The sequence below is a fragment of the Hesperophylax consimilis genome, chromosome 6 (genome assembly GCF_061612785.1).
Source record: "Hesperophylax consimilis isolate HC1 chromosome 6, BYU_Hcon_1.0, whole genome shotgun sequence".
NCBI lineage: Eukaryota > Metazoa > Arthropoda > Insecta > Trichoptera > Limnephilidae > Hesperophylax > Hesperophylax consimilis.
This window is the reverse complement of record NC_142841.1, coordinates 31,197,919-31,225,183: the sequence shown is the minus strand read 5'-3', so window position 1 is coordinate 31,225,183 and position 27,265 is coordinate 31,197,919. Positions and strand designations below refer to the sequence as shown.

The 27,265-nt window shown below is 33.5% G+C and overlaps 1 protein-coding gene across 2 annotated transcripts in view; it reads right to left on the bottom strand.

The window, feature by feature from the left end:
* The window catches only part of pHCl-1 (pH-sensitive chloride channel 1), a 319,881-nt gene that overhangs the window by 15,292 nt on the left and 277,324 nt on the right, over positions 1 to 27,265 (bottom strand). The window contains exons 10-13 of one of the 2 annotated variants that reach the window (XM_089632549.1): positions 18,457 to 18,609; positions 16,796 to 16,948; positions 13,938 to 14,152; positions 1,260 to 1,310 (exon numbers count right to left, since the gene is read on the bottom strand). In XM_089632549.1, coding sequence (XP_089488675.1) covers positions 1,260 to 1,310; positions 13,938 to 14,152; positions 16,796 to 16,948; positions 18,457 to 18,609 — 572 coding nt within the window. The remainder of the gene's footprint in view (positions 1 to 1,259; positions 1,311 to 13,937; positions 14,153 to 16,795; positions 16,949 to 18,456; positions 18,610 to 27,265) is intronic. The other variant, XM_089632548.1, reaches the window with a different exon arrangement.

The following is a 27,265-nucleotide window of genomic DNA, read 5'->3' as shown; positions in this document are numbered from 1 at the left end:
CTATGGATCAGATTGTGATCAGCTCACTAGCATAACAGTAACAGCATGGCCGTTATGCTTAACAATTCGTCAAAATTTAATGAAAAGAGGAAACGGGCCGTGAATCTACTTTTAACAGGGACTGCTCACATGTCAAAAATTCAAAATGCTGCTGATAGTCGAATTGATGGTAATCAAACATGATGAAATTTGAATCAGGCCTCAGCACTGGCAAGCCACCCAGTGAGGCCAACAGTACTGGAAAACTTTGAAATGTAAAAAATATTGTACCAAAAAAAAAAAAAAAATCACCTTAACCTCGTTAAATCTCATTAGCTTCGTCCAGTACGCGTGCGATTAGCGTACGAGGCAGTTCGCAACAACCAAATAAATATTTTTCCTTCAAAAGGGCAAAATAAGATTATGAAATCAATTGCGACTGTAAAAATGTATATTCTTGCATTTCTATTAATGTTTAACAATTGCTGGGTACGACGTTACTTTATGTGTCAGCCGCGCGCAGTCTGGAAGAAGCTAAAGGATAGTAGATACAAGGTGTCCGAAGGTAAAGTGCAGTAAAAGCTTAAAAGAAAAATAAGTGTTTTCGAAATTTAAATCCTTTTATGTACTTTAGGCATAGAATAAAGACAAATAGACAATAGAATAAGACATAAAATTATATTAATTTATATTGTTTTCAAGTGTTGAAGAAGAACACTAGAAATGCGATCTATATCTTGAAATTTTAATAGAAACCAATGTCACAACTGACTTAGTATATTTTGGTTCTTGCCCATTTAGCATGCTGTCTGTCTCTCTTATACTTGCCTTACATCAAATTCATTTGAATTTTATAATTTGGTGAAACACAGTTCTGCATAATACGAAATTTAAGCGGAAAATGGTCAAATTTTTGATCAAGAAACGCGTCTACGTCGTATTTTTTGTGTTATTCTTCATTCTATGTTAAAAGGTTACTTTTAATGTACTTGAAAATTACTTAATATTTGGTTGCCATGAACACAGATCAGACATAGATGTTCGACGTTCCACTTTAACTACCGACCTATTTACTTTACCTCCAGAAGTTACTGCACTTTACCCCCCGGACACCTTGTATAGCGATGCAAATGGGGGTAACATGATATATGGATGTCTAGTAAAGCGTCACCTCACTCTAGTCCTTGCCTCCTCTACCACGTGAGTAAACGAGTAAGCGGGTGGAGATGGGTGTGAGGGGGGTGAAGGAAGAGCAGATGTAAAGTGCCGAATTAGCTTACCAGGGGGCTGGCCAGAATAATGCCAATCCTGCTCAGGACAGCCGGTAGGCGCTGCAAAACATCACACATGGTTCACTCCACAACACATGGGGAAACAATGGTATATGCCACATGGCCATCAATACTTCTCAGAGACCCCTGCTACCACCAGATAATCCCATAAAACACACTAAAACGTTTGATTTATTTATTCATGTTATCCATAAAACGGTTATGCACCAATATATTATGGAGAAGATCACAAGTTACAAGTACATGTAAGTATAAAAGTATAAAAGTCACAAGTACATGTAAGTATAAAAGCTCATGGGGGGCAGTTTTTTTATTTTGTGACATTTGTCAACAGATAGTTGCTAAACGTAAGTGGCGTTGAAAATGTCGATTTGTATGTTACTAGTCGTTTTTACATTTCTTCTACACCTTTCATTTTTGATTCCCATTGTTTTCAACTGCCCGAAGCCAGCGGGACTATTGCATCCCCATCTGGAGTTTATTATGAGGCTGATTGGAGTAAGAAGGGGGGGAGGTGGGAAATATTAAGGGTAGGATATTTAGATATGGTTAACACACACGGCTGATGCCAATTCAAGCAATCTAACGATTCTTAGTTCATTATTGAATTTTTGAAAAGTATCAGGTCAAGTATTAATTTTTGTATTTAAAATCAACCAAAATCATTATGAAAATGAAATTACGATCTGAAAATAGTTGCTTTGACACAAAAGCTGTGCATATTTTATAACGCCTCAGATCAGGTATTTGACATTTTATCTGCACAAAGATTGTCATCTCTATTTTTAGATTATTGAGAAAAAAATATAAGCTTCTAACAAAAATCCATTTAAATTTATTTTCGCAATTAGATGGACGCGGCAGAGACCAGTTATTAATAGGTCTAATCTCAGATATTAAATAAATAACGAAGCCACGGTGGCATCGAAACTGGGTCGGCAAAATGTATAAAAGTAATGTAAAAAAAGTTATCGTTTTTATTTAAAATTACTATGTAGTATAAAGCGTCGGCTTCGTATGAAAATATAAGAAATAAAATGATTTTCTCTTTCCTAAAATATATGCAGCGGTCATATTTTAAAAGCGGATGGTAAAATTAATCTATTAATTGTTTCTTTTAAGCAACAATTATTAGCCTTAAACACCACTATAAACTGAAAAAAATCATTCGAAATCCTTCTGATTGCCGGTCAGGTGTTCTACCAATTGTCACTACTTATTCAAAACCCACCAAACTATTCAAAATGTTCTGGTATATTTCATTAAAAAATAATTGCTTATTAGAAGACAACTTGTCTCTCAAGACGAGAAAATACCCTAAAATAAACCTACAATCTTAACGACGTAAGCCGTGCACAAAAATATGCGATGCGTGGTCCTGGGTATTGGATAGACCTGTAGTTAAATTTGCCCCTTCAAATCTCTAAAATAAAGTGGGAATCTAAACGACACAAGTGATAAACTCATGTAAAACAATTTTCGGCGCGCGGCTCGACGTAATGGATGAACATACGGTCGACTTTGCCCTATAGTCCAGTCAAGTTAAACATGAAAAGGGGGTTGTGCTTGCAAAAGGTCCAGTCATTCTGAATTTTTTATATGTTGTTAGGACCTAAACCAGTATTAAAAAAAAAAATTTTGCAACTTCGAAAGTGCTGTGCGAGCGGCGGTGGACCTAAAAAACCAGGAAATTTTCGGATTTTTTTCAGTTTTTGCTCAATATCTCAGTAAAGGAAGGGTCTGACCGGTGTAGTCGGTTTACATACTTTTAAAGAAGACTAAATTTTCTATAATTTGAAACTAAAGCAAGCTATATAAAGCCATTGGTTTTCAAGATACAGTTCTTCAAAAATAGGCAATTTTTTCCAAAAAGTGAAATTTTTTCGAAATGGTCACTTATTTTGTAAAATAATTTCTAAAATACGCATCTCACGTCAAATATTGTATGAAATAAAGTTGTTGTAAATTTAATAAGCTTTTATTTGATACTAGATTGATATCTGTAGACTAAACGGTTCTCTCAAAATTGGCAGATAACCAAAAACAGTCATAAGTGGGTTTTGGGTGAAATGCAAATAAACTGTTCTCGCGTCTTTTTATGGTTTTATTGTGCTGTGAAGTAAATCCATTAATCATCGTGGGTTTATCCTAGGGTTATAATATAATTACGACTATTTCAAATTTCAAGTACCCATTAGTCAGTGGCGGCCAGCTAATATGTGCTCCCGAGCGCCGAACAACCAGAAGATTTCCGACATGACTAATCACAATACGAAACTCGGTTCGGTTATAATATCTCATTCAAAAGGTACCTACTTATTAAGCGCGCTTAACTTGCAGACCGACTTTGACTTGTGCCTATGTTCGTAGCAGTTCGTTTTCGATTGCGATCCAAAATTTAACTGCTTTGTCGCATATTCTGTGGAACAGTCGAAAGCGTGGGTCCATACCATTACATACTATTCTTTGCAAATAATACCATATCAAGAACGGCGTTCGGAGTTTTACCACCACATCAGAAGGAACGGTTTATTCAGTAGAAAGTTAAACTAAAACGCGTATGTTTAATGTTATTGTCGATATCGTGGTTTCAATTTACCATCTGCTATTTTCAGCGAATGTTTCGCTTCTTGGATACAAGCATTTAAGATAAAATTTGTCATTAAGAGATGAGTGATGGTCAGATTACTTATTATCAGTTTAGTCAGTACTCGCCGTTGCCGGGCACGGTCTGTTGAATTAAAAAATTTTCTTACTCTGCGAAAGTTTTAAAGTTTAATTGCAGGTTATATCGATCTTGTATATCAATTATTAATAGGGTTATCAATTGCAGGTTATACTAATTTATGATTACTTTTGTGTTTGTTCAAAGTATAAATTAAGAATGAGTTTGAATGTGGAATACATTAAGAACAATAGGTCGAGTTTTGAAAACAAAGTGATAATAAAAAATGCCTGTCCACCTAAAATCTGAACTGATAATAAAACAAGAGTGAAAATCTGGATCGAAGAAGTTTACTCGATCATTTAACAAAACAATGTATAACAAAGCTTCGTAGCTCTGTGCATGTGATCAATTGAATAGTTTATTTTGTTTTACGTGTTTAATTTACGATGTTGATTCAGTTTGGACAATCAGCGGTGTTACTGATGTAACTCACCTTTCTGAAAAAATCAAAAAACATAATTCTTGTCATTTACATTTACAAAAAGTTTTGAGCTTAAAGGTTTTAGGAAAAGTTGACATCAGAATGCAATTGGATTCTGGCTACCGTGCCTAAGTTAAACACCATAATGAGCTATTTAATAAAAATCGATACAGGTCAAATTTCCCAGAACATGATTTCAATGTTACGTTTAAAACGTATGACTTCCTAAATAAAGTTCAGAAAAAGTGAACTCTGTAGAATTTACGCCCGCGACGATTTTTCAAAAGCTAACGGCCCTTTATCAATTTTACAAATTTTTTATAGTACTTGTTTATTAGAAGACTTTCCCGAGACTGTGAAATTACTAAAACTTTTGTGCACCATTCATGACCTTTGGAATGACCTCAGTTGAAAGCTAAAGATGTTTCTCAACGTTAAAAAGAATAAAATCTTTTTAAACACGTTGAGCCAGGACAGACTGAACGCACTATCAGTGTTGCATTGATAGAGGTCTTCGCTAAACAAAAGGAGCAGAGAATAGAACTTCTTTATAAATAGGTATGTACCTTTATTTAATTTATTTTATGACTTAATGTTGTAATCCGGTGAACCCCCATATATTTTGACCACCGGCCGCCACTGCCATTAGTACCTATACCCATGGGTACCCATATGAATGGGCACGCATATTCACGAGCTGTTCGAGCCCACATTTGGGCAAACCTCACACTGGCCAGCATTGTTTTTTATGAGGTTGACATAACTCCTGAGGAGCGAGACGAGACTGAAAAATTGCTGCGAGACACTGAAAGGTCTCTCACTATATCAGCAGAAGAAATTGATACCTACCAAATACTAAGGGCAAAATTTAAAAGTGCCTTGGAGAAAATTGAAGCGAATGGTCCAACATCACAGTTGTGGGTCCAATACTTTCGTATGACCACTTTGATAAAACTATTCATCCAGGCAGAGCGTGCTGGTGATTGGAACCTTCATTTTAACACTGTCCACAAGATGCTCCCTTTTTTCCACGCACCTGGACATTTTTTGTATGCTAAGAGCGCGCACCTCTATCTTCAGGATATGATGGCTCTATAAGATCGGATGGATAAAAGTGAATACGACATGTTCACAAAAGGATCCTTCACCATTTGCCGGTCTGACAAGTTTTGGTCTGGGTTGTGGTCAGACCTAACAATTGAGCAGAAGCTGATGCGATCCATGAAAACCTACGGTGGGTTGACCCAAGGAAGAGGAATCTCCGAAAGTGTTCTGGCACAGGAATGGTGTTTATGTTGAACATTTGTGAAGAACTGGAAAGTTTTTGCAGCTTATCATGTCATACTGGAGAGCAGCATGTAGACATGAGACCTAACGTCTATCTTCAGAAGAGACAAACGTCTATCTTCAGAAGAGCACGAAGGGTGAAGCTGGTTGCTGTCACTACTCTACGACCTCCTACAACAACCAGGACTCCCGACAATTACCGATTTCAGAGTGGAAGATACTACCAGTATCGCCCTGGTGTAAGACCACCATTCAGAATTGAAACGTTGCTCCAAATGGCTTTAGCCGTGTTTAGTGACTAGATCTGAATAGCCAGGTACATCCCCACCTTCCTCTTTCCCTTCCCCACTTACCTTCAGCCTCACAACATCCCCCAATTGGGGATGCCATAGTCTCACTGGCTCCAGACGGGAGCAGTTGGGACTCTTGTGAGGTATTCACTATAAAAAATAAAAAAAATTACCAGGAACGGTACTATTTACCCACGCGTTTGCCGGGTGCGATACCACCTCAGCACCGTTTGGCCAAGGAAAGACCGAAATCAGCACACTTCTGAGCAAGAGTGAACCACTTGCTGAGCAAGTGGAGGTCTTCCTTCGGCCAGACTCTACCCCACAAGCCGTGAGTGAAGCAGGCATCAAGTGCTTCGTGGCTCTATATGGGGGTGACATCGCGAGGGATACTTTGGATTTCCTGAGGTATAAGACGTTTGTCACTTCAACAAACATAAACCTTGCCCGTTTGCCACCGACGGAAGATGCTGCAGGCCACCATGCAGCAAGGTGCTAGCTACCTCCAATTGCAGAGGTGGCGGGGAGTCAACTTGAATCCCACTGAATGGGGGTGGAAGCTGTCTTCTCAAGGACTCACCCCCATCCCCACCACGATGGATCCCGCACCTCCTGCCCTTTTGCAAAAAATTTCGTGTAAATGCAATAAAGGATGCTCTGGGAGCTGCTCGTGTAGAAAGGCTGGGCTCCACTGCTCAGTCCTCTGTCAGTTATGTGGTGGCAAATTTTGCATTAACGTGACGGATGTGGAGCTGAAATGCTCGGACGATGAAGATGACCCGACTACAGACTGGGCGCCTCTCCCAGCTAAGATAAAAAGAAAGACATGATTTGGCAACCAAGACACAATACCTACATGATTTATATTAGTTTTATTTTTTTGTGTACATGTAATTTGTCCTTATAGTAGGTACCATGGTGTTTGTACAAGCATTTTGGTATGTAGGTATATAAAACAATGTTTGAAGATGACGTAATTCCCGATAGATGTAATATCTTTTCTTTTTTTCATCAAAAATCTGTTAACTGTTTGATAAATACAACCATAAAAGGACGTGAGAACAGTTTATTTGCATTTCACCCAAAATCCACTTATGACTGTTTTTGGTTATCTGCCATTTTTGATAGAACCGTTTAGTCTACATTCATATGGGTACCCATGGGTAAAGGTACTAATGGGTACTTGAAATTTGAAATAGTTGTAATTATATTATAACCCTAGGATAAACCCACGATGATTAATGGATTTACTTCACAGCACAATAAAACCATAAAAATACGCGAGAACAGTTTATTTGCATTTCACCGAAAACCCACTTATGACTGTTTTTGGTTATCTGCCAATTTTGAGAGAACCGTTTAGTCTACAGATATCAATCTAGTATCAAATAAAAGCTTATTAAATTTACAACAACTTTATTTCATACAATATTTGACGTGAGATGCGTATTTTAGAAATTATTTTACAAAATAAGTTACCATTTCGAAAAAATTTCACTTTTTGGAAAAAATTGCCTATTTTTGAAGAACTGTATCTTGAAAACCAATGGCTTTATATAGTTTGCTTTGGTTTCAAATTATAGAAAATTTAGTCTTCTTTAAAAGTATGTAAACCAACTACACCGGTCAGACCCTTCCTTTACTGAGATATTGAGCAAAAACTGAAAAAAATCCGAAAATTTCCTGGTTTTTTAGGTCCACCGCCGCTCGCACAGCACTTTCGAAGTTGCAAATTTTTTTTTTTAATACTGGTTTAGGTCCTAACAACAAATAAAAAATTCAGAATGACTGGACCTTTTGCAAGCACGGATGTACATCTTGACTGGACTACTAGCCGGCATAGAAAATCGAGCTTTCCTTGATGTTTATTTTAATTATTTCTGATGAAAGTATTACTAAAATCTCAAATTTTTCTAAAGGAATCCCTCGGGAAGTTACTAATTTATCATCGATAGAAATAAAATCTGATGCTTACCGCTAATTTTACATTTGAAAAACATTTATAAAATTTTAAAATCGTTTTAAATGAAATATTTTAATGGTAAGGTCCTGTTTTATTAAAATTAAATACAAATAACTTGAATCCAAAGGGATCCATATAGAAACATTTGATATTTTAGTAATACGTTCATCAGAAATAATTAAAATGTGAGCGTCGAGCAAACCCCTGTTATTAAAGTTTTATGTTGCCTGAAACATTCGTGTATAGTCAAAAATAATGATTCTATACCCTCAAAACCACCGATTTATCGACCATGTGCTACATAGATTTATATTAATATCGTATAGGTACTCGTAATATAATAATATTTTTTTTAACATGATGAAATTTACTTTTTTTCCATGAGGAAAGCTCGCTTAATTGTGGTAGGAGGGAAGTACGTTACAGCTATTTTTTTGTAAGATTACACCCTTGCTTCTTTAAAAGTGCTATATATTACACACTCAATGCAAAATCGGTCAGTGGTTGAGTTGAAATCGCGTTTGGGTCCCACCCAGGCGTAGTGTGTTCAATTCCTCGTCTGGCTTAGTCCGCCATCACAACACAAGCAACATTTTCCGCTTACTGTGGCGGTAGTAGGACATTTCAAATTTTGTGCGGTTATTCATAACATGGGAATATTTGATTTTTTTAAAAATAATCGTTATGCCTTTCCTAAGTTAAATTTCAATTTAAAAAAATTTTTTAACCACACCAAATCATTACCAAAATTTCGAGTATTTATGCTCAGATGACCGACGTTTACACGTAAGAAATATAAATATTTCATAATAAAAGTCAGTTTTTTTTAATCTTATTCAAATCATCTAATTTTAAATGGAAAGTATTACTAATGTACTTATCTGTAAATGGAAAGTATTACTAGTGTACCTGTCTGTAATTGGAAAGTATTACTAATGTACCTGTCTGTAATTGGAAAGTATTACTAGTTTACCTGTCTGTAAATGAAAAGTATTATTAGTGTTCCTGTATGTAAATAAAAAGTATTACTAGTGTACCTGTTTGTAAATGGAAAGTATTACTAGTGTACCTGTCTATAAATGGAAAGTATTTCTAGTGTCCTTTGTGTAAATGGATAGTATTACTAGAGTACCTGTCTGTAAATGGAAAGTATTACTAGAGTACCTGTCTGTAAATGGAAAGTATTACTAGAGTACCTGTCTGTAAATGGAAAGTATTACTAGTGTACCTGTCTGAAATTGGAAAGTATTACTAATATATCTGTCTGTAAATGGAATATACTACTAGTGTACCTGTCTGTAAAGTTTAAGTAGTGGATTAAATATTATGATTAGGCATTAGAAAATCCAAAATATATCAGGCAGATTGATGTGTGTTGATTCGTTAAACAATAATATTTCATTTTTATGAGTAAAAAAAATTAAAGTATATTTCGGAATGAAAACCTAATATTTTTTACGGACAAAATATAAAAACAAAAGATAAACGATTCAAATATGATTTAAGATTTTCACGTCTAAAAGTATTTTTGTTATTTGTGTTTGGGGTGTTATGCCGTGTGAAGCTAACTCCTTCTTTAGCCAACGTTTTGGACAACGTTACATTTCTATTTCTTTAGCCAACGGTATCCGAAACGTTGGCTAAAGAACGAGTTAGTACAACACGGCAGAACACCCCAAAAACAAAGAACAAAGGTAAACGATTCATTTGCATGTTGTGTAAATTATTTTGTTATTTTTAACATCGTACCGTTTGGAAAATCCCGCAAATATTATTTTATGGAAGCGGGCCATTAGTTTTTATGTTAACTAAAAAGCTTTTTGTATTTTATAAAATCCTTAAATTTTTTTCGGCAAATTGCGAAAATCTGAAAAAAGCCAATACACGTCACTGGCAATTGTTAATGCGTCATGGTTTTCTTTATTTTATGTTTAAAAATCGAATGCTCTAAAAATATATGCTGTTTGGTAGGTGGATATGTACTTTTAAGATTACAAGTTTTTTTCTGAAAAAGGTTCGAGTGATTTATGCTGAAGACTTTTATCGGTTAAACTTTTCAGACACCGAACAATCTTGCCATCCCCAATGATGAGATTGATCCCAGAAACAGTCCAATTTGCCCGAAAAGCTTTCTCGAAAGTTTAACTTGACAGGTAAAGAGAAAATACCACGCTTACAGTCACAAATTTATTAAACTTATTATTTTGCTTGTGTTTTGGTGCAAAATAGCTTATGATTGTCACAGGATAATAAGCAGCATTAAACAAACTTCTGCCAAGAAGGTTTATATAATAAATATAACGTAATAATACTTTACAAAAAACAAATCTTATATTCTGGAATAACTAACACAGGTTCGAAACTTCCAGTGATTATTATGAGGTCAATATATATATTTTTAATACAATCCACAAAAGTATAGTGAACACGTCGCTATATTATATTTCTTTATTCATTATAATATATTATAATACAGATATTTTCGGATCTCTATTGTGGCGATCAACATGATAAATATCTTTGAGAAAGTAAGTTGTTCAATATTTGGATTATACACAATATGATATTCTTTATAAGAACTAACCGAATCGTTGACTGGGAATTCACAAGCGATGTCCCTTTCTTCACAAAAGAACGTAAGTTATGCGAAGATGCATTCATATGTAACTACTATAATAATAAATTTGCAAATATAGACACTCGTGCTGACATATTCACTGATAGTTACTATCACTACAGAATTTCATTGTATCACATTCTAACTCATATCAACGACTGTTAAATTGATTGTACCTAATATTTTAATATTACTTGCGTGGCAACTTTTCCTTATACCTCTCCTCCCCTTTCCCGTTCCAACCCAAGTCTATTTAATTATAGTTATAATCACTTTTATTTATTGCTGTTTATTGTAGGCATATTATAGGTTTATCGTTTACAGGTTAGTTTTATGTTTCTGAATATATATCTGTGAACATTAATAATTGGTCTTTTTTTTTGTTATCCTCTTATGTATATTGTATTACTAAGACTGTTTATGTTCATCAAATAAATAAATATGAATATATATTATATTCAACGCATTCTGCACTTCGCTGTACACGTCAGAAATGTTGGTGAATTACACTGCATCCCATTGGCATAATCTTAAAGTAGCTTAAAATAATGCTTATCGCCAACTATTCCACCTACCGAGATACTGCAGTGCTACGGAAATATTCCTGGAGGGACGAGTGCACTCTTTCAGAGCGCTTCTCCGTCACCACAAGGGAATCTTGTGACGCAGACTACGCCAATCAAATAACACAATCATCACTGCCATGATTGCCCGAATGGAGACGGGAGATGTCCAAATATCCTCCATAAACGATTGCTTACACACATTTTTGTGTTTATCTTTTTAAAGTTTTTATTCACTTAATATAATTTAATTCAGATTCCGCATTTCTAATTTACAGAATATTTTGCTTACATTTAGCCGAGACTTTTCTTGAGGCCATGAGCCGGAGCGTTTTCTTTTCACTTGCTCTTGCATTGCTCAGTTCTTGCTTGTATCGCAGTTATTAGTTAAAAAACACGACTGTGTTCGCTTAATACCAGTATTCGTGATCGGGCTCAATTTGTTTTATTTGCTTGAGTGCAAGGTGGTTAATACATGATGTCCGCTGTTAATAAATATGAATGCAAGAGTTGTTAATGTGCTATACGGGATTATCCAGTTATTTAATTATTACCAAAATATGTTATCTCATTTTATAACTATTACATTTTATGGAAACTTATGTAGCTGATTAAAACACATAAAAAGTCATATAATGAATTCGAATCTCTTAAAGAAACTATTTTTTTTAATGCAATCAACAATCGTTTTGATTTTTTTTTATATTGAGAAAGTGAATATTGTGAAGTATCTTTTTAAGATTCAAGTTAGTTTTCAAACTCAGAAAAGACACTGAGTGGACGGTGAAGGCATGCATATTTTTCCAAATAATTTAGTAAGTAATGTCATGCTTTCAATTTTTATCAAAACAAATTTCAAAGAAGGAGGAAAGAAAGGAAAAAAAAGAGAGTGGAAACATGGTACTTATAATATATCCGAATCTGATACATTTAACAAGTTAAGATAATAATCTCCAACAACATAACCACATAAATATTATTAAACCGAATGCTGTGTTTTATTTTTGGAAATATTTTGTATTAAGGCGAAGCACTACGAAGTAATGCAAAATCATGTGTTTTTGGTTTGAAAATTTGATCGCTTAGAACTATTATGGATTCTTTAATTAAATACGGCTAGTAGAACTTTGACAATACCTAGCGTTTTTTTAAAGTCTGAATTATTTTTATAAGCCCAGAAAAAATGAACCATCAGGCCTATAAAAACTGGTTTATAGTTAAAAATTAAGTTCTTTAGAAACTGATTGTAAAATGGTTTAATATTTGTGCCAAAACTTTGCAAAATAAAATAAAACACACTCTTTCGTGATGTTTTTTCTTGCATATTAAATTAAAACTGGTGGATGCTATTATATTCGAATTTAAACCTTATTGCCATATGCATAAGGAGTGTTATTGTTAGCGACCCGATCCCAATTTTCACACAGCGTGGTGCGACGCCTTAATAATAAAAATACTATAATTATTACTGTGATGAATCATAATTCCAAATCATTTATATTGTTAAGGTTACAACCTCCGATTATCAGTAAAATTGTTATAAAAATGGATAGATTCTTTAAGACTAATTTTAATTTTATCCGTGAATCGGTAAGTAATAAGCCGAAAGCTTAAAAGAGAGCAATAAATGGCAAAGAATATTTTTTTTCTTATAAATACAAATTCTTATTTGGTTTTGATGATAATTTTTAAAAAATAAGATAATGACCGCGAAATCATTCGCTACGAATATATTATAGAGTAAGTATGTAAGAAAAGTATTTGCTACGTTAAAACAGATTTTGAAAGGAAGATAAATCTCATTATTACAAAACAAACAGGATATACGTTTCTGTATCCCGGAAAATTACACATTAGTGAATTTGCACAGATTTGAATATATTCAGTAACCATGTAAATAAAACTCCAACTAAGCCATATGGTACAGCTGCACATATTACAAAGGAGAAATTAACAAACATTACATTTATTGACACTCAGACGACATAAAGCTAAAACACACATCACACACATATACACACCGACACAAGCAGAGTTTATTAATCAAAAGATTGTAGCACTATACTTTATATTTCATGAAAGGGTTCAAGTTGAATATATTTATTAAAAAAATCACCGATGATGGTAGTGAGAAGCTTTAGTACATCTTAGTGACTACTGAATACGGAAATTTAATTCGTCAGCTATTTGAATACACCATGAATAAGTTATTTTTCAGAAATTTTATTTCTATAAATATCTATAATCGTTGAACTTGATTCATGCATTGTGAACTTGGCTTTAATATCGTGTTTGCAATTATTTTATATTTATATAATGGTGGTTAGTGGTAGAATTCAATATGTGCAGACAATCGTATTATATGGGCAAGGATTATTTAAATTTTTCTAACTTAAAAATGGAGACAATTATTTATTCTGATTTTATTAAATGAAAACATTTATGGACGCAGTGTTGGATCCATGCAGCTAACTTATTTTTTTAATAAAAGCTTTTAAATTACCTAAAAAAGATGTGATTAACACAAATATAGGGAAAATATTTAAACGAAAGAATTACGAACGCAAGAAAAATATTAATTTAATAAACAAATCTTGCTTTTGGATTGGTAAGGCCTTGAGATAAACTAAAACGGAAGCTCAGCGAAATTTTGAAAAAAATAATTTTGAAAATAATTTTTTGAGAAAGTTTTGAGAAATATTTGTTTGCAAAATTTTATTGTCTAACCTATATCAAAGCCATGATAATGAAGCGAAAAAACCGTGCCAAAATATGATAAGTTGATGCAGATTCTTACCTGTGTTACTGGGTTTTCTCCAGGGCGGTACACAACGTTGTGCAGGGGTCGTTTTCGACCCACATAATTGACGCAGACGAACTCTAGCAGGGAGGCGTAAATGAAGCACATACACACCCCATCCCAAACGTTCATAGCCGTAAGGTTCGACACCACGGGGAGGGTGGAACGGAACCCGTTTGAAGTTGTGAAAAAATTAAGCATCGTAGTTACACCTGGAATTAGTGACAAAGTGGTAAGTTTGGGACAGAAACTGAAATTTGACAAAAAATGTGTCAAAATTAAGGTTTTTTTCAATATTTTCAAACTGAATATTTTATTTCAGAAAATATACTTATAAAATATGTCGATGTTAATTATATTTTAACACTACTTAAAAAATCTTTAATATTCGTTATAAAAAACGTTATATTTAATTTAAGAAAGTTAAACATAACATTTTTTTTAAAGTCTTAAAAGTTATAAATAATTAAAATTTAAAAAAATACAGAGTTCTTAGCCATCTAGTCTAGTAATGATTTATTAAACATAAGTTTATTTTACATAACAAATATATTAACGATGATTTTAAAACATGCGCAATCATGCTAGATATTGTGGGATAATAATGCTATAAAAATATTCGTAAAAATAAAACATATCGCTTGATAAGTTTTTGTTTGTTTTGAACATGCAATAAATAGGTAGGAAAAAAAATTAAATTATTTTTGCATGATAAAACTATACTGGAAATACATTATTATCTAGGATATTGATACATTATGAAATGAGGATGCCAAATATGAGTACCTAACTTATGATTTTTTACTCAAAACAAAGATTCATTGAACAATGTAAAAAGTGTGCATAAATTTAAGGGAAGCATCTCACCATTAGATTTAAAGGTGAATCTTCTTAAGAGGAACGGTTTCGCGGTCCTTTTAATACAAAACTTAAATTTCGATTTCAGGACAAAATACCCAACCAAACTTAATAATTATTGTTTTAATCAAAGGTTGTACTGATATCTGTTACTGATATGTACTACTTAATTAATTTGTGTGTCAAATTATAAAATATGGGCAGTTAAATAAATCGATTTGTTACCATTTAGCAATTATTTGTGACTTTATTGTAATTAGTAAAAAAATATCTCGCCATTTTCACTATGCAAATATAATAAAAAATTAAATTAAAAAAATATGAATTGTTAAAAAAATTTATTTTATTAGGTTTAAATTTTGTTTTTAAACTACCGATTTACGCTGGAACACAAATTTTAAATTCTTACACAAAATAACGTGTTTAAAAAAATAAATATTTTATTACATTTATATAGAATGCTGGGAAAGATATTTTTTAAATAAATTACCTCTAACTCACAAAAAAATGTCAAAGTTACTTCTGAAATCGTGAAAAATTGAATTTTTATTGGTCTATTTTTTATAATTTATTAATTTATATTTGATTTACCTTTTGATTAAAAAAATAAAAATATTTTGTCCTCAAATTCAAAATTAAGTTTTGTATGGAGAACGCCGCGCAGCAGTTCTTCTTAATAATATGTGGATGTTCAAATGCGTGGGATTGAAAATGTGTTTGAAAACATTTTTATGTGAGTAGGTTTGAGGCCAAAAGGCAAAAATTATTAGTATCAATATATTGCTTGCATTGCCAGTTAGTTAGATAGTACGTTATTAGTAATCACCACGAAGTCAATATTAGGACGCTTTAAAGTCAGCAGTTACTCTACCACCATCTCATTTAAATAAAACTCCCACTGAATCGGTGTGACACTTTATTGTTCAGTTATAAATAATACGTACATGTCAGTTATCAGTATGTATTTGATTGCAACTGAGATTGAGGCACTAAGTTCAGCAAATATACAAAACAATGTGTCGGTTATCAGAGATATATTACCGTCAATATTTTATCTTCTATCAGTGTCAGTTATAAAAATTTGACTGCAACTGAGATTGAGGCAAAGTTCAGAAAATATAAAATGTAATGTGTTAGTTATAAGAGATATATGGTACCGTCAGTGTTGAAGCTTTTATCAGTGTAATTTATTAGTCTATGACTGCAACTGAGATTGAGGCTAAGTTCAGCAAATATACAAAATAATGTTTCGGTTATTAGAGACATGTTACAGTGGCTATTGAAATTAATATCAGTGTCAGTTATAAGTATTTGCTTGCAACTGAGATTGAGACACTAATGTCAGCAAATATACAAAATAATGTTTCGTTTGTAAGAGATATATAAGTTAAATATTGAAACTACTATCAGTGTGAGTTATTACTGTTTGACTGCAACTGTAATTGAGACTAAGTTCAGCAAATATATAAGAGACATGTTACAGTCGGGATTGAAATTACTATCAGTGTCAGTTATAAGTGTTTGATTGCAACTGAGATTGAGATACTAATATCAGAAAATATACAAAATGATGTGTTGGTTATTAGAGACACATTACAGTGAATATTCAACCTTCACTTCAATCAGTGTATGTTGTTAGTGTTTAACTGAGTCAGTATTGAGGTAGTAAATACTAAATACTAGGTCAGTAAATATACAAATAATGTAACAGTTATTTGACTACGACTATGAAAACTTACGAAAAGTTGTAGTAAGAAATTGGTGTTAATGTTCAGTTATTAGTATATGACTGGGTTCATTTTGAAGCACTTCTTTAGATATATAAAAAAAGTGCCAGTTACTCGTCTGCCATTAGTCACCATTGATACCGCCAATATAAAGTCAGTTGTTAGTATTTGACTGCCTCTGAGTCAGTATCAAGACAATGAGTCGTTGTTAGTAAAATATCACGGAGTCAGTAGTAAGACGTAAGACGTCAAGCCAGCAATCAGACCTACCTATCATGACTCTGGCAGGCACCGCATTCCACTCCAGCCAGAACGTGATGAAAGAAGAAGTGACTAAGATGATGCCAGGAATGAACACTGTCGTGAAGTAAAAAGACCTGTCCCTGGTAAAGATCAGGTCCACCTTTAGGCAGCTGTAATTCCCTGAGGTGGCAACCAAGGAGAATAAATAAACCAAAACACTCTAATTATTATTGTCAGTTACCTTTGGACTGTAAATTAGTGCATTACTATTAATGTTAGAAAAAGTTTAAAGATTGTGTAGCATGTAGGATTCTGTTCACATTAAGATTCGGGTATTGAAAAGCAAAAAAGGTAATATATCTTATCGATAATGGATTAAAACATAAATGGGAAACTCATACAGGATTTCCAGAGTGAGAGACAAAAATCATAGTAATGTTTGCTCATAAAGAAAAAAACCGCTGACCGCTGAAAAAAAATGTAAAGAGATACTCTTTTAATTGAATAAGGGTTTAAATTAAACGTAGTTATGCAGTAAGCAGTCAGTCCACAATTTTGGAAGAAATAATATATTGTTATCATCCGACTGAGTAAAGTCAATTCTATGCTCTACGAATACCAGCCAGGCCGCTTTCATAAACAAATTTATAATAATCATCTTTCGAAATATTTTTTGGTCGCAAAAAACCCATTTAAAAATGTGTAGATAGCGCCCACGATATTAAAAATACATGTCAAAACATATTCACCAGAAAACAGACAGAGTCAACTGGTCTATTTCAGCAAAATACCTAACATTTACCGAATCCTATGAAAATGTTCAAATCGCGACACTTGTAATTATATATACAGTATATTTTGTGTTTTTAGTAGCTAAATTTCTCAGCAAAAACTAAACTTTTCAGCAAAATTCGTATATCACATAGTCATAGTAGGTAAGAATGCAGAGCTTTCGTTCACTTTAATATACATTCTACGGAGAACAGCAAGACAGAACACCAATATCCATGAAATTCTACAGTTAAAATCCACTTTTGAGTGTACACTTAAAATCAACTCTTAAAAGTGGATTTTATCTGTAGATTTTCATAAATATTTGAAAAAACACCAATATTTACGAAAATCTACACTTAAATCCACTTTGAGCTTACAAGAAATTGGTCCATATCTATGAATTATTTATAATTTTTTGAAAAAAAAAACATTATCGGTAGAAAAAATATGTAGATTTGATTATTCAATCTTTACAAAAAATCGCTTTTATATCAGTTTGATTTTTTTGTGGCTGCTTTCTGCAAAACTACGTTCAATTGACCACTGATTTGATTCTAAAAACGTTAAAAAAATTATACTTGAATTTCTGTTCATCGATTAGCGCGTTTTATAAATGATATTTTCTTCCAGTTTGTAAAGTTAAACTAGTTTGTTTAACATGGCAAAACAATACATTCCTTTTAATAAACAAAATCCTACATGGGCAAAATCATATGTATGTGTATATTTGATATAATTATTATAATCAATGATTACCAACAATAATAAAAACAAATATATATCAGCGTGCTACTCAGGCGATGGACCTACACTTAATGATGAAGATGAAGACAACTGTAATATTAAATAATGTTCATAATGTTGTTTGCATTCCAATCAGGCTAGGCAGTATATCCTCCCTTGTTACTTGTTACCTATCATGGATCTAGCCGGAACCGCATTCCATTCTAGCCAAAATGTTATAAAGGACGAGGTCACTAGGATGATTCCAGGGATGAAAACGGTGGTAAAGTAGAAAGCTCGGTCCCTGGTGAAGATCAAATCCACCTTGAGGCAGCTGTAGTTCCCTGTTTACACATAGACACACAACATGGTACATATTCTATACATAAGAGGAGAAAAAAAGACGGTACGGTGAAAGACAACAGTACAGTACAATGAAAAAAAACGAAAATAAAACACCGAGAAAGAAAAAAACATGATTATTGGGGATGAGAATTAAATTAAAATGTGGAAAAGGTTTTCTTGGGGTTCGAGGGACGTGGTATTCAACTTTTAAAAGTGGTGAGACTAGTATAGCGCGATTTATCGCAAATTGGTGATATATTTGAAATGCGATTTTATAATTTTAAAACTTATTGTGATGTCCATAGAGCGTAGAAGAACCTTTCCCCAAAACGTTTTCGATTTTATTAACAAAACTTAAAAAAAATAGAAGGCATCTATTTCAGTAGGTACCTATAAATTTTTTAATGCTTTGTACAACCTTAAAAGCTTCTGACTTCAATTTTAAAAAGTGAAACCTAAAATCAGGAAAATTTCCGGTCCTATTGTAAACCTTTAAAAATTATTCCTTTGACGGCCGGCATAGTCCAGTGGTAACGCATTGGACTGCCATTCCGAAGGTCGCGGGTTCGAACCCGGCGTGCGCAAATAAATTTTATTTGATTAATTTGTGTTATTTCACAATTAATTAATTAAAATAATATATAGTATATTTGCGGCACGTTCCAGAGTGGAAGATACTACCAGTATCGCCCTGGTGTAAGACCACCATTCAGAATTGAAACGTTGCTCCAAATGGCTTTAGCCGTGTTTAGTGACTAGATCTGAACAGCCAGGTACTTCCCCACCTTCCTCTTTCCCTTCCCCACTTACCTTCAGCCTCACAACATCCCCCAATTGGGGATGCCATAGTCTCACTGGCTCCAGACGGGAGCAGTTGGGACTCTTGTGAGGTATTCACTATAAAAAAACATTTAAAATGTAGAAATTAAGCGATTCATTTGCAAAACGATTGTTGTAAGTTTAGTCACTACATTACATTGTAATGGACTGCATTTTATCTGATAGCCGATGGAAATTGAAAAACACAAGTAGATAATTTATTATCTGAAATTAAATATAGAATTATTTATGAAAAAAAATGTATATACTAACAAATATATTTTTAAGTAATCCGGAAAAGTTGTTACTGTGTACGAGTGCACTTTCACATAGTTGTTCCGACGTGCATCATGCGGGGTAAATTTTGCCCTGATGATCGCTAACTTTCAATGAAAGAGAGAATCAAAAGAAAGGCAGATGTTGCTAATCAAAGAAATATTCGGTTTACATTGCACAAAAATAAATAAAAATGTTCTGAAACCATAAAAATAATTTCGGTTGAGCAAAGGTTCTATATACTTGGAAGAATAATTATTCATCGAATGTTCTGTATGTAACGGAAGTAACCTTTGCGTTATATTTTTAATGAAGTGGCAATATTTTAACTCAGTTATTCGCTCACCATAGTAAGGACACCACATTTAAAAGGGAAACTTAACAATGACAAAATGAAATTAATTTTTGGTACGCGTGGTTGTTCGTTAGAACGTGCGAGTCTAACAGTATGATCTAAAAGAAATGTTGGATCTAACGCTGAAGCAATTATTGTTTGAATTACTGTGAGCATTATTAGTGTAAGGTGGTCATTAACTTTAGAGACTCTAAAGCTGTTTTCTAATTTATCTTATCAGAAAAATATTATTTTAAATTGATATCAATACTCACGTAGGTACAGGGTGTACTTTACAATATAGTTGCACATTTGCGATATTTCATTTTAATTTTTTTTTATGATTTCAATAGATGAGAAGAATCATATTTCTTTTTTTACCGTGAGTTAAAAAACAGTTAAATTTATATCTAAAGAATATTTTTTTTACATTTTAGTCTTAAGGCGATGCTATACGTAGTAATGCAAAATCATGTGTTTTTGGTTTGAAAATTTGGTCGCCTAGAAATGTTTCAGATGCTTTAATTAAATACTGCGAGTAGAATACATCTTGCCTTTAAAATAATCGAGTATTTTTATAAGCCCAGAAAAAAATAATGTATAAGGCCTATGAAAACTGCTTTAAAGTTAAAAATATCCTACTTTCGAACCCATTTTCGGTTATAATTTTATCATATTATGTGGAAAATTAAGTTATTTATAAAATGATCGAAAAAAAATTGAATATTTATACCTGAACATCCACAAAATAAAATAAAAGGCACTTTTTGGCCATGTTTTTTTCTTGCCTAAATCAAAACAGCTGGATAGTGTTAAGCGGGAATTTAAATCTTATCACCATCTACGTAATGGTTGTTATTGATAGCGGCTCAATTTAAAATATTACACAACGTAGTGCATCGCCTTAATGGAAAATCGCGTTTTTTATTAAAAAAATGTAAAAAATTGTACCTTTTGTGTTTTTGGTGTGAAAATGTTTTTCGTTTATGCGGACTTTCGATGATGACGTACCTACCTTAATTTTAGTCCAGATAATTTTATCGCTAAATATGTGCACATATAATTTTTTGTTTTTTTTAAATTCTTTATTTGAGTTGAAAGCCAAGTAAAATCAGTTACTGCCCATCCTTCCTCAAATAAAAGCAATATGATAAAATAATATCTTAAGATTTGAATATTTTTTTTATATAACAAATTTTATTTAATAAATTATAAAAAAAAAATTCTCACGATTTTTTTTTTAACAATCATTTTTAATTACAGTACAATCCCATATTCACCTTAACTTAGTTATTCTAATCTAACTAGGCTTCAATGACAACGTTATACTAGTATGCCTGAAACCGGTTTGGTTTTCAACTCAAATATAGCAGTATATTCAAAGACATTTTTATAATGTTTCACATCATTAAGTATAGAAATATGTATACTAAGGGTATTATTTACAAAAGCAAAATAAACGTTCATCTATATTTTTAATAACACATTATTTTATATGTGAAATTTTTACTATTTCGATTCTGTTTTTTTTTCTGTAACTAATTAATTTTAATTAAACATCTTCATCTATATATGTAGGTACTTATAACGAGAATAATTTTTGTTGATCTTACGTCTACAGCATCAATTTTAATCTATTTATCTATCTAATTAAAAAAAAGGTAGGTAAATTGATACGAGTAATATCTATGTATTTAGGAAAATGTTAATATTTTTCCATCTATAGCAGCGTCTGCCAAACTCTGTTACTTCATTGTGAATGGGATTTGTTCCATGGCATACCAAATAAATAGCCTAAAAAAGTAAATGTACTTAATTAATAATTATGAATAAAGGAAAACATGGTTTGTCAACGAACGAATACCCATGTACATAGGATGTAATAGTTTTGTTAGTGAGAAGGATGCAATTGATTTTTAGAAAGAATTCCACCAAAACGTGACGCAAAATTAGATAAACAAACAAGTAACTCCTCATCTATCCTCTGTACCCACTCTAGTTTTTCGGATTTCATTTTTACAAGCTCTGAAATACCAAATTCGCAAAGATACAACGATCCAAAAGGCAACAGAGATTTAATTGATGTTGTGGCCAAATTAGTATTAATATTTACTCCAAAGCGACATCCAAAATGCTGACAATTCTAGCTCAGAATATGAGGTTATGTACCTAGACCGATACCAGACACCACGTTACTAAAACAATGTTGAACTACTAAACTCTAGCCTCATATCGGCAGAGCGCAGCGCAAAACGTGTGTGTGTGCTCACTCACTCACACTCACTACGCTGCGTATATACCAGACAAACTACATCCCTGTATCAAGTCAACCACTATTCACGAACGTGGATGTTGAATTTGTTAAAAATTGTAGAAGTTTTAAATTAATAGAAATTATTAAAAATGTACAGTTTTAAGGCTTCTTCCTTCGCGGCACACCCGAGACTTCTTGAGGCATACTGTGCCGCAGCACACAGTTTGGCAGACACTGGTCTATAGGTTACAGAAGGTTTTGTTTCTATTCCTAATCTAGAAGTGCCAATCTATAGGTGTTTTGATTTTCACTAAATTCTAGTGCTCCTGTAATTAATTTAGAACCGACGATAACTGAAGAATACCGGTTAGCTAAAAGTAAATTGTCGTTAACCGTTAATGTCGATGTAATAAAAAAACTTTGTTTAATTGATGATGAGTGTATTAATAAAGCATGAATAATTAATGCAATTAATTGGCATTTATTGAGTTAAAGTACCTTGCTCCTCAAAACGTCTTTGGCATAGATTACACTCCAGGGATTCCTCGTCCAGCAAAAGGGACAGGGCTTCCGCTGCTTGTAAACATTCGCATTTATATCTACGAGTACTTTGTTACATGGTGGTCTTTGGCTTAACCCAAAACTTAGACAAGCCCGTCCCAAAGCTATGGAATTAATTTAGCGGCGATGACACCATCTAACATTCAGTCGATCAATTTCAAAAGCCGTAAGCGCAACAGAACGACATTCATACATAATGGCATGCGCAATAAAAAATCGGTCTTAAAAAAAAATTCTGCATCTGCAGTCTAAACCTACAGCCTCCATTTTCTGCTCGCAAATAAACTAGTTGCATTTCCTATGCAACCAAGGAAATCTCTCAGTTTGTAGCACAGATGACTCAGCATAATTAACATTTGTGAATGCCCTTTCAGGATTCTGAATTAAAGAAGAATCAAGAAAATTATTTTTTTATTCAAATATGTTTCATAAAAATGCCATTTTGCCAAATAATTTTTTTTTAGCTCCCCTTTTGTTAAACCCTAACAAAATTGCTTTAATTCTTGCCCAAGCGGTAGTAAGTATGCTCCATAACAAAGCGAACTATGTTATCTTAATACTACATCGAATTTTTTGTGTCGTTCATCACTCTCACCTAATTTTAAGTAGGCACTTTATATACGTTTCTCTTTCCCTGTATCAGAAGAAATCCATTGCTTTTAACGACTACAAGTGAAACTACCACAAAACTACTGTATTGACAGTGAAATAACCAAAAACTATGTACTGGTAAACATTTTAATATAGAAGACGGTTTTTGTTATAAGGACACCATACAAAGCAATTGACTGAAAACATTGACTGACGATGAACATTGAACAAGCTCTGTTCACAGAGAGATGAAAACAATGATGAAAAAATAGTTGATATAACAATACGCATTATGTACATATAAAAGCTTTATTCGTTTACATTATTTATTATATTTTATGTATGTAGGTTATTGCTATCTTCGACGTTCATATTTATTGAATTGGAGTTAATTCTTGCTATAACAAAACTTATATTGTTTTCAAGCGCAGCTTTGCGGGAAAAAATCCCTAATATTACTAATATTTACAATAAATAATAAGTAAAAAAAAATAAAACCATTGTAAATATTTGCAAATTTAACTCAATAAAATAATATGATAACATTTTTTTAACAACTTTTCATTTTATAACCTTTGATGTTTATACCCGTCAATGTAATGTACCATCGAAGTTTATACCCTTCAATGTAATGTACCATCGAAGTTTATACCCTTCAATGTAATGTACCATCGAAGTTTATACCCGTCAATGTAATGTACCATCGAAGAAGAAGATAATACTAATTAACCTGAACGAAACATAAAACAGAAAAATAAAAAAAATAACGGTCGCAACTGGGAATCGAACCAAGGATCTTACTTTGTCTTTCCGGGACAACGTCTTTAACATTGAAATATGAGATCGACAAAAATTACTTATTTGGGGATCAGGTGAGAGGCACGAAATGAAAGGCGTGTCGTGAAGTTCACAGTGTTTATTGAGTCAGAGTAGTCGTAACGAGAGTTGACGCAGGACATATGTATTCACCGGATGCTAGCTGTGTTGGCAGGTCAAGCGCGGGTCAGTGAGTCGACGCCGAGCGCTGGTGACCGGGACTCGATGACTGTCAGACACTGGCGATTTTGGGAATCAGTACTCCAGTGCTGACGGGAAGGCCGAAGGTGCGGCGGACCTTGTAGACGGTTGAGCGGGAGCTGCGTAGACCAGTGAGGATGCTGCGTGTCCTCGTGGTGGTCATGGTGCGTGGATGAAGCGCTGGTCAGAGACGCTGGAACCAGGGCGCTGTAATCCGTGTAGCGCTGGCCAGGGACGGCGATCTGGGCCAAAGCGCTAAGATGATGTTCCGATAGAGTCCATGATTGTACGGGCGAAGCCGGGTGCGTTGTCCTTCGCGCAAAGGTGCGCGGATTATTACTCGTGAGATTTGTCCACTGACGGCAGATTGTTGACTGACTGACTGACTCGCTGCGTCGGGCTTATTTATACTGTTCGGCCGGTGGCAACAGGTAGGTAGATGAATGGCAACTAAATCGAAGCCACTCGCTCAGTCTGGGCCTTTCGCGAAGTTTTGGCGGCGCGGCAATTATGCATAGGCGGTAGACTCGAACCTTCTGGCGAGTTGTCGTAGTGTGCCAGACGGACTGCGACGTATTGTAGGTAGGTTGCTTTGTTTTGATTTCGGCTGCAAGTACGTAACTCGGGAGTAGGTACTAAGTAGGTCGAGCGGTTTATTATTAATTAGTTAATCTGGATTCTTCTCGACGCCACACTTATAATAATTCGTGTTCGAAGGGTAAGGCTCTCAACTAGCAAGCTGGAGGACGCGTTAAAATGCCGGCGTGCGCAAGTAAATTTTATTTGATTATGTTTTTTCACAATTTACTCAATTAAAATAATAAATACAGCACGTTGCAGAGTAGAAGATATTCTAAATATTGCCCTGGTGTAAAACCACCATTCAGAATTGAAACGTTTCTTGAAATGGCTTTGGCCGTGTTTGGCGACCAGATCTGAATAGCCAGGTACTTCCCCACCTTCCTCTCCCCTCCCCACTACCTTCAACCTCATAACATACCCCGATAGGGGATGCCGTAGTCTCACTGGCTTCAAACAGTTGGGAGCAGTTTGAACTGTACGGTTACGGTACGGTTTCACATAAAATTTTTAAAAAAGGTCCAAATGGTTGAGTTGTTAAAGACGTTGTCCCGGTAAGACATAGATCCTGAGTTCGATTCCCAGCTGTTATCTATTTATTTTTCTATTCTTTGTACAGCTTCATGGTTTGTTTAAGTTTATTAATACGAGTATTATCTTCCACTTCAATTTCTTACTGTACTGAAATCCATCAACATACAACACTTTCATAATATAAGCCAAAGAAAGCTGTGCTACCTATCCGTAAATGCGAGAAATTTTAAAATAATTGTTTACTATTAAATAGTACTGTTGTTCTAACTGATTTACTTATAAAAGAAGGCGTATAAGTGTAAGCTTCCTTCTAAAAGGTTTTCTAAGAAATTCAACAAGAAACTATGCATTATTAACCAAAATATGCTGTTCAACTTTTCTCTTTATACCAAAAACTACTTAAGTGTTTTTAAAGAGATAGAGAGATTAAAATCTTAAGGTATGTATACAATCTAAGAAATATACTATTTTCCAGAATGAGATATAAATATTTAGGCCAACTAAGCTGTGATAAGCAGCTCAATTTCATATAAGTATAATTGTAATATTTGATACTATGCGAGAAGTTGATAACTTCACTGACACGCAAATGTGCTTAAGTGTAAAAATGTGCAAAATATAGATGAACATTTACTTAGTACATAATACAGGATGTTGGAAACATGATCTAGGGAAGTCTCGGAAAATGAAAGGAAAAAATAAATAAGCTGTTTGGAACGGACTTACACTTCAATAGTATATGCATCTTACAAATGTGCCATATCTTTAAACACGAAAAACTTTCATTTTATCAATTTTTTCTTGTAAAAATATTGATAAAAAGTCGGCACATGAATAATAATATTCCGTACGTCATATGGAATAAAAATGAAAATATGTTATTCTTCGAAAATAATTTCGAAGAATTTAAGGCGCTGATAATATATATTTTTTTACTTAAAAAGAAGACAAACATCCCCGGATTACGAATAACCTAAAAATTATTTGAAAATCTCTTACTACCATCACAGTAAGCGGAAAATGTTGCTTGTGTGGTGATGGAGGACTTAGCCAGCCGAGGAATTGAACACACTATGCCTGGGTGGCACCTAATCGCGATGTCAACTCAGCCACTGACAAGTCAAATTATTTTAAATATTTAGGATGGGTTTTTTCACAGAAATTCGAATGGTCATTCTCCGCTATTTTGTTTTTTTGACAGTTCAAAGGTCTCCGTTAAATACCATTTTGGCTTTTTGAACGAATTGTGATCAGCAGAAAAGGACAATAATTATGATGTTGTTAAGCTTGTCAGTTTATTACAATTTGATAAAAAGTTGAAAAACACCTAGAATTGACGTTTAACGGGGTCCTTGCAGATGTAAAGATTAAAAATTACGATGAATAGCCATTTGAAGTTTTTGTCACATGTGAATTTCTGCGAAACAACTGGGCTTTAGAAAATCAACAATGTAAATAAATTACAAATGTAGAATTTCAGAGACGAACTAGTTTTCATGATGTTTTTGTAAGAATTCATTGATAGTTATTTGTATAGGTTAGTTCATAAATTCTAATGAACGTAGGTAGAACAGTAAACTTATTGTATATACTATTTTGGTGTAAATCCGTTCATGTAAAAATAATCCTAATGAGGTAATGAAAATACACAAAGAAAACGGTTTAATTTTGAAGACAGAGCTGCTGATCC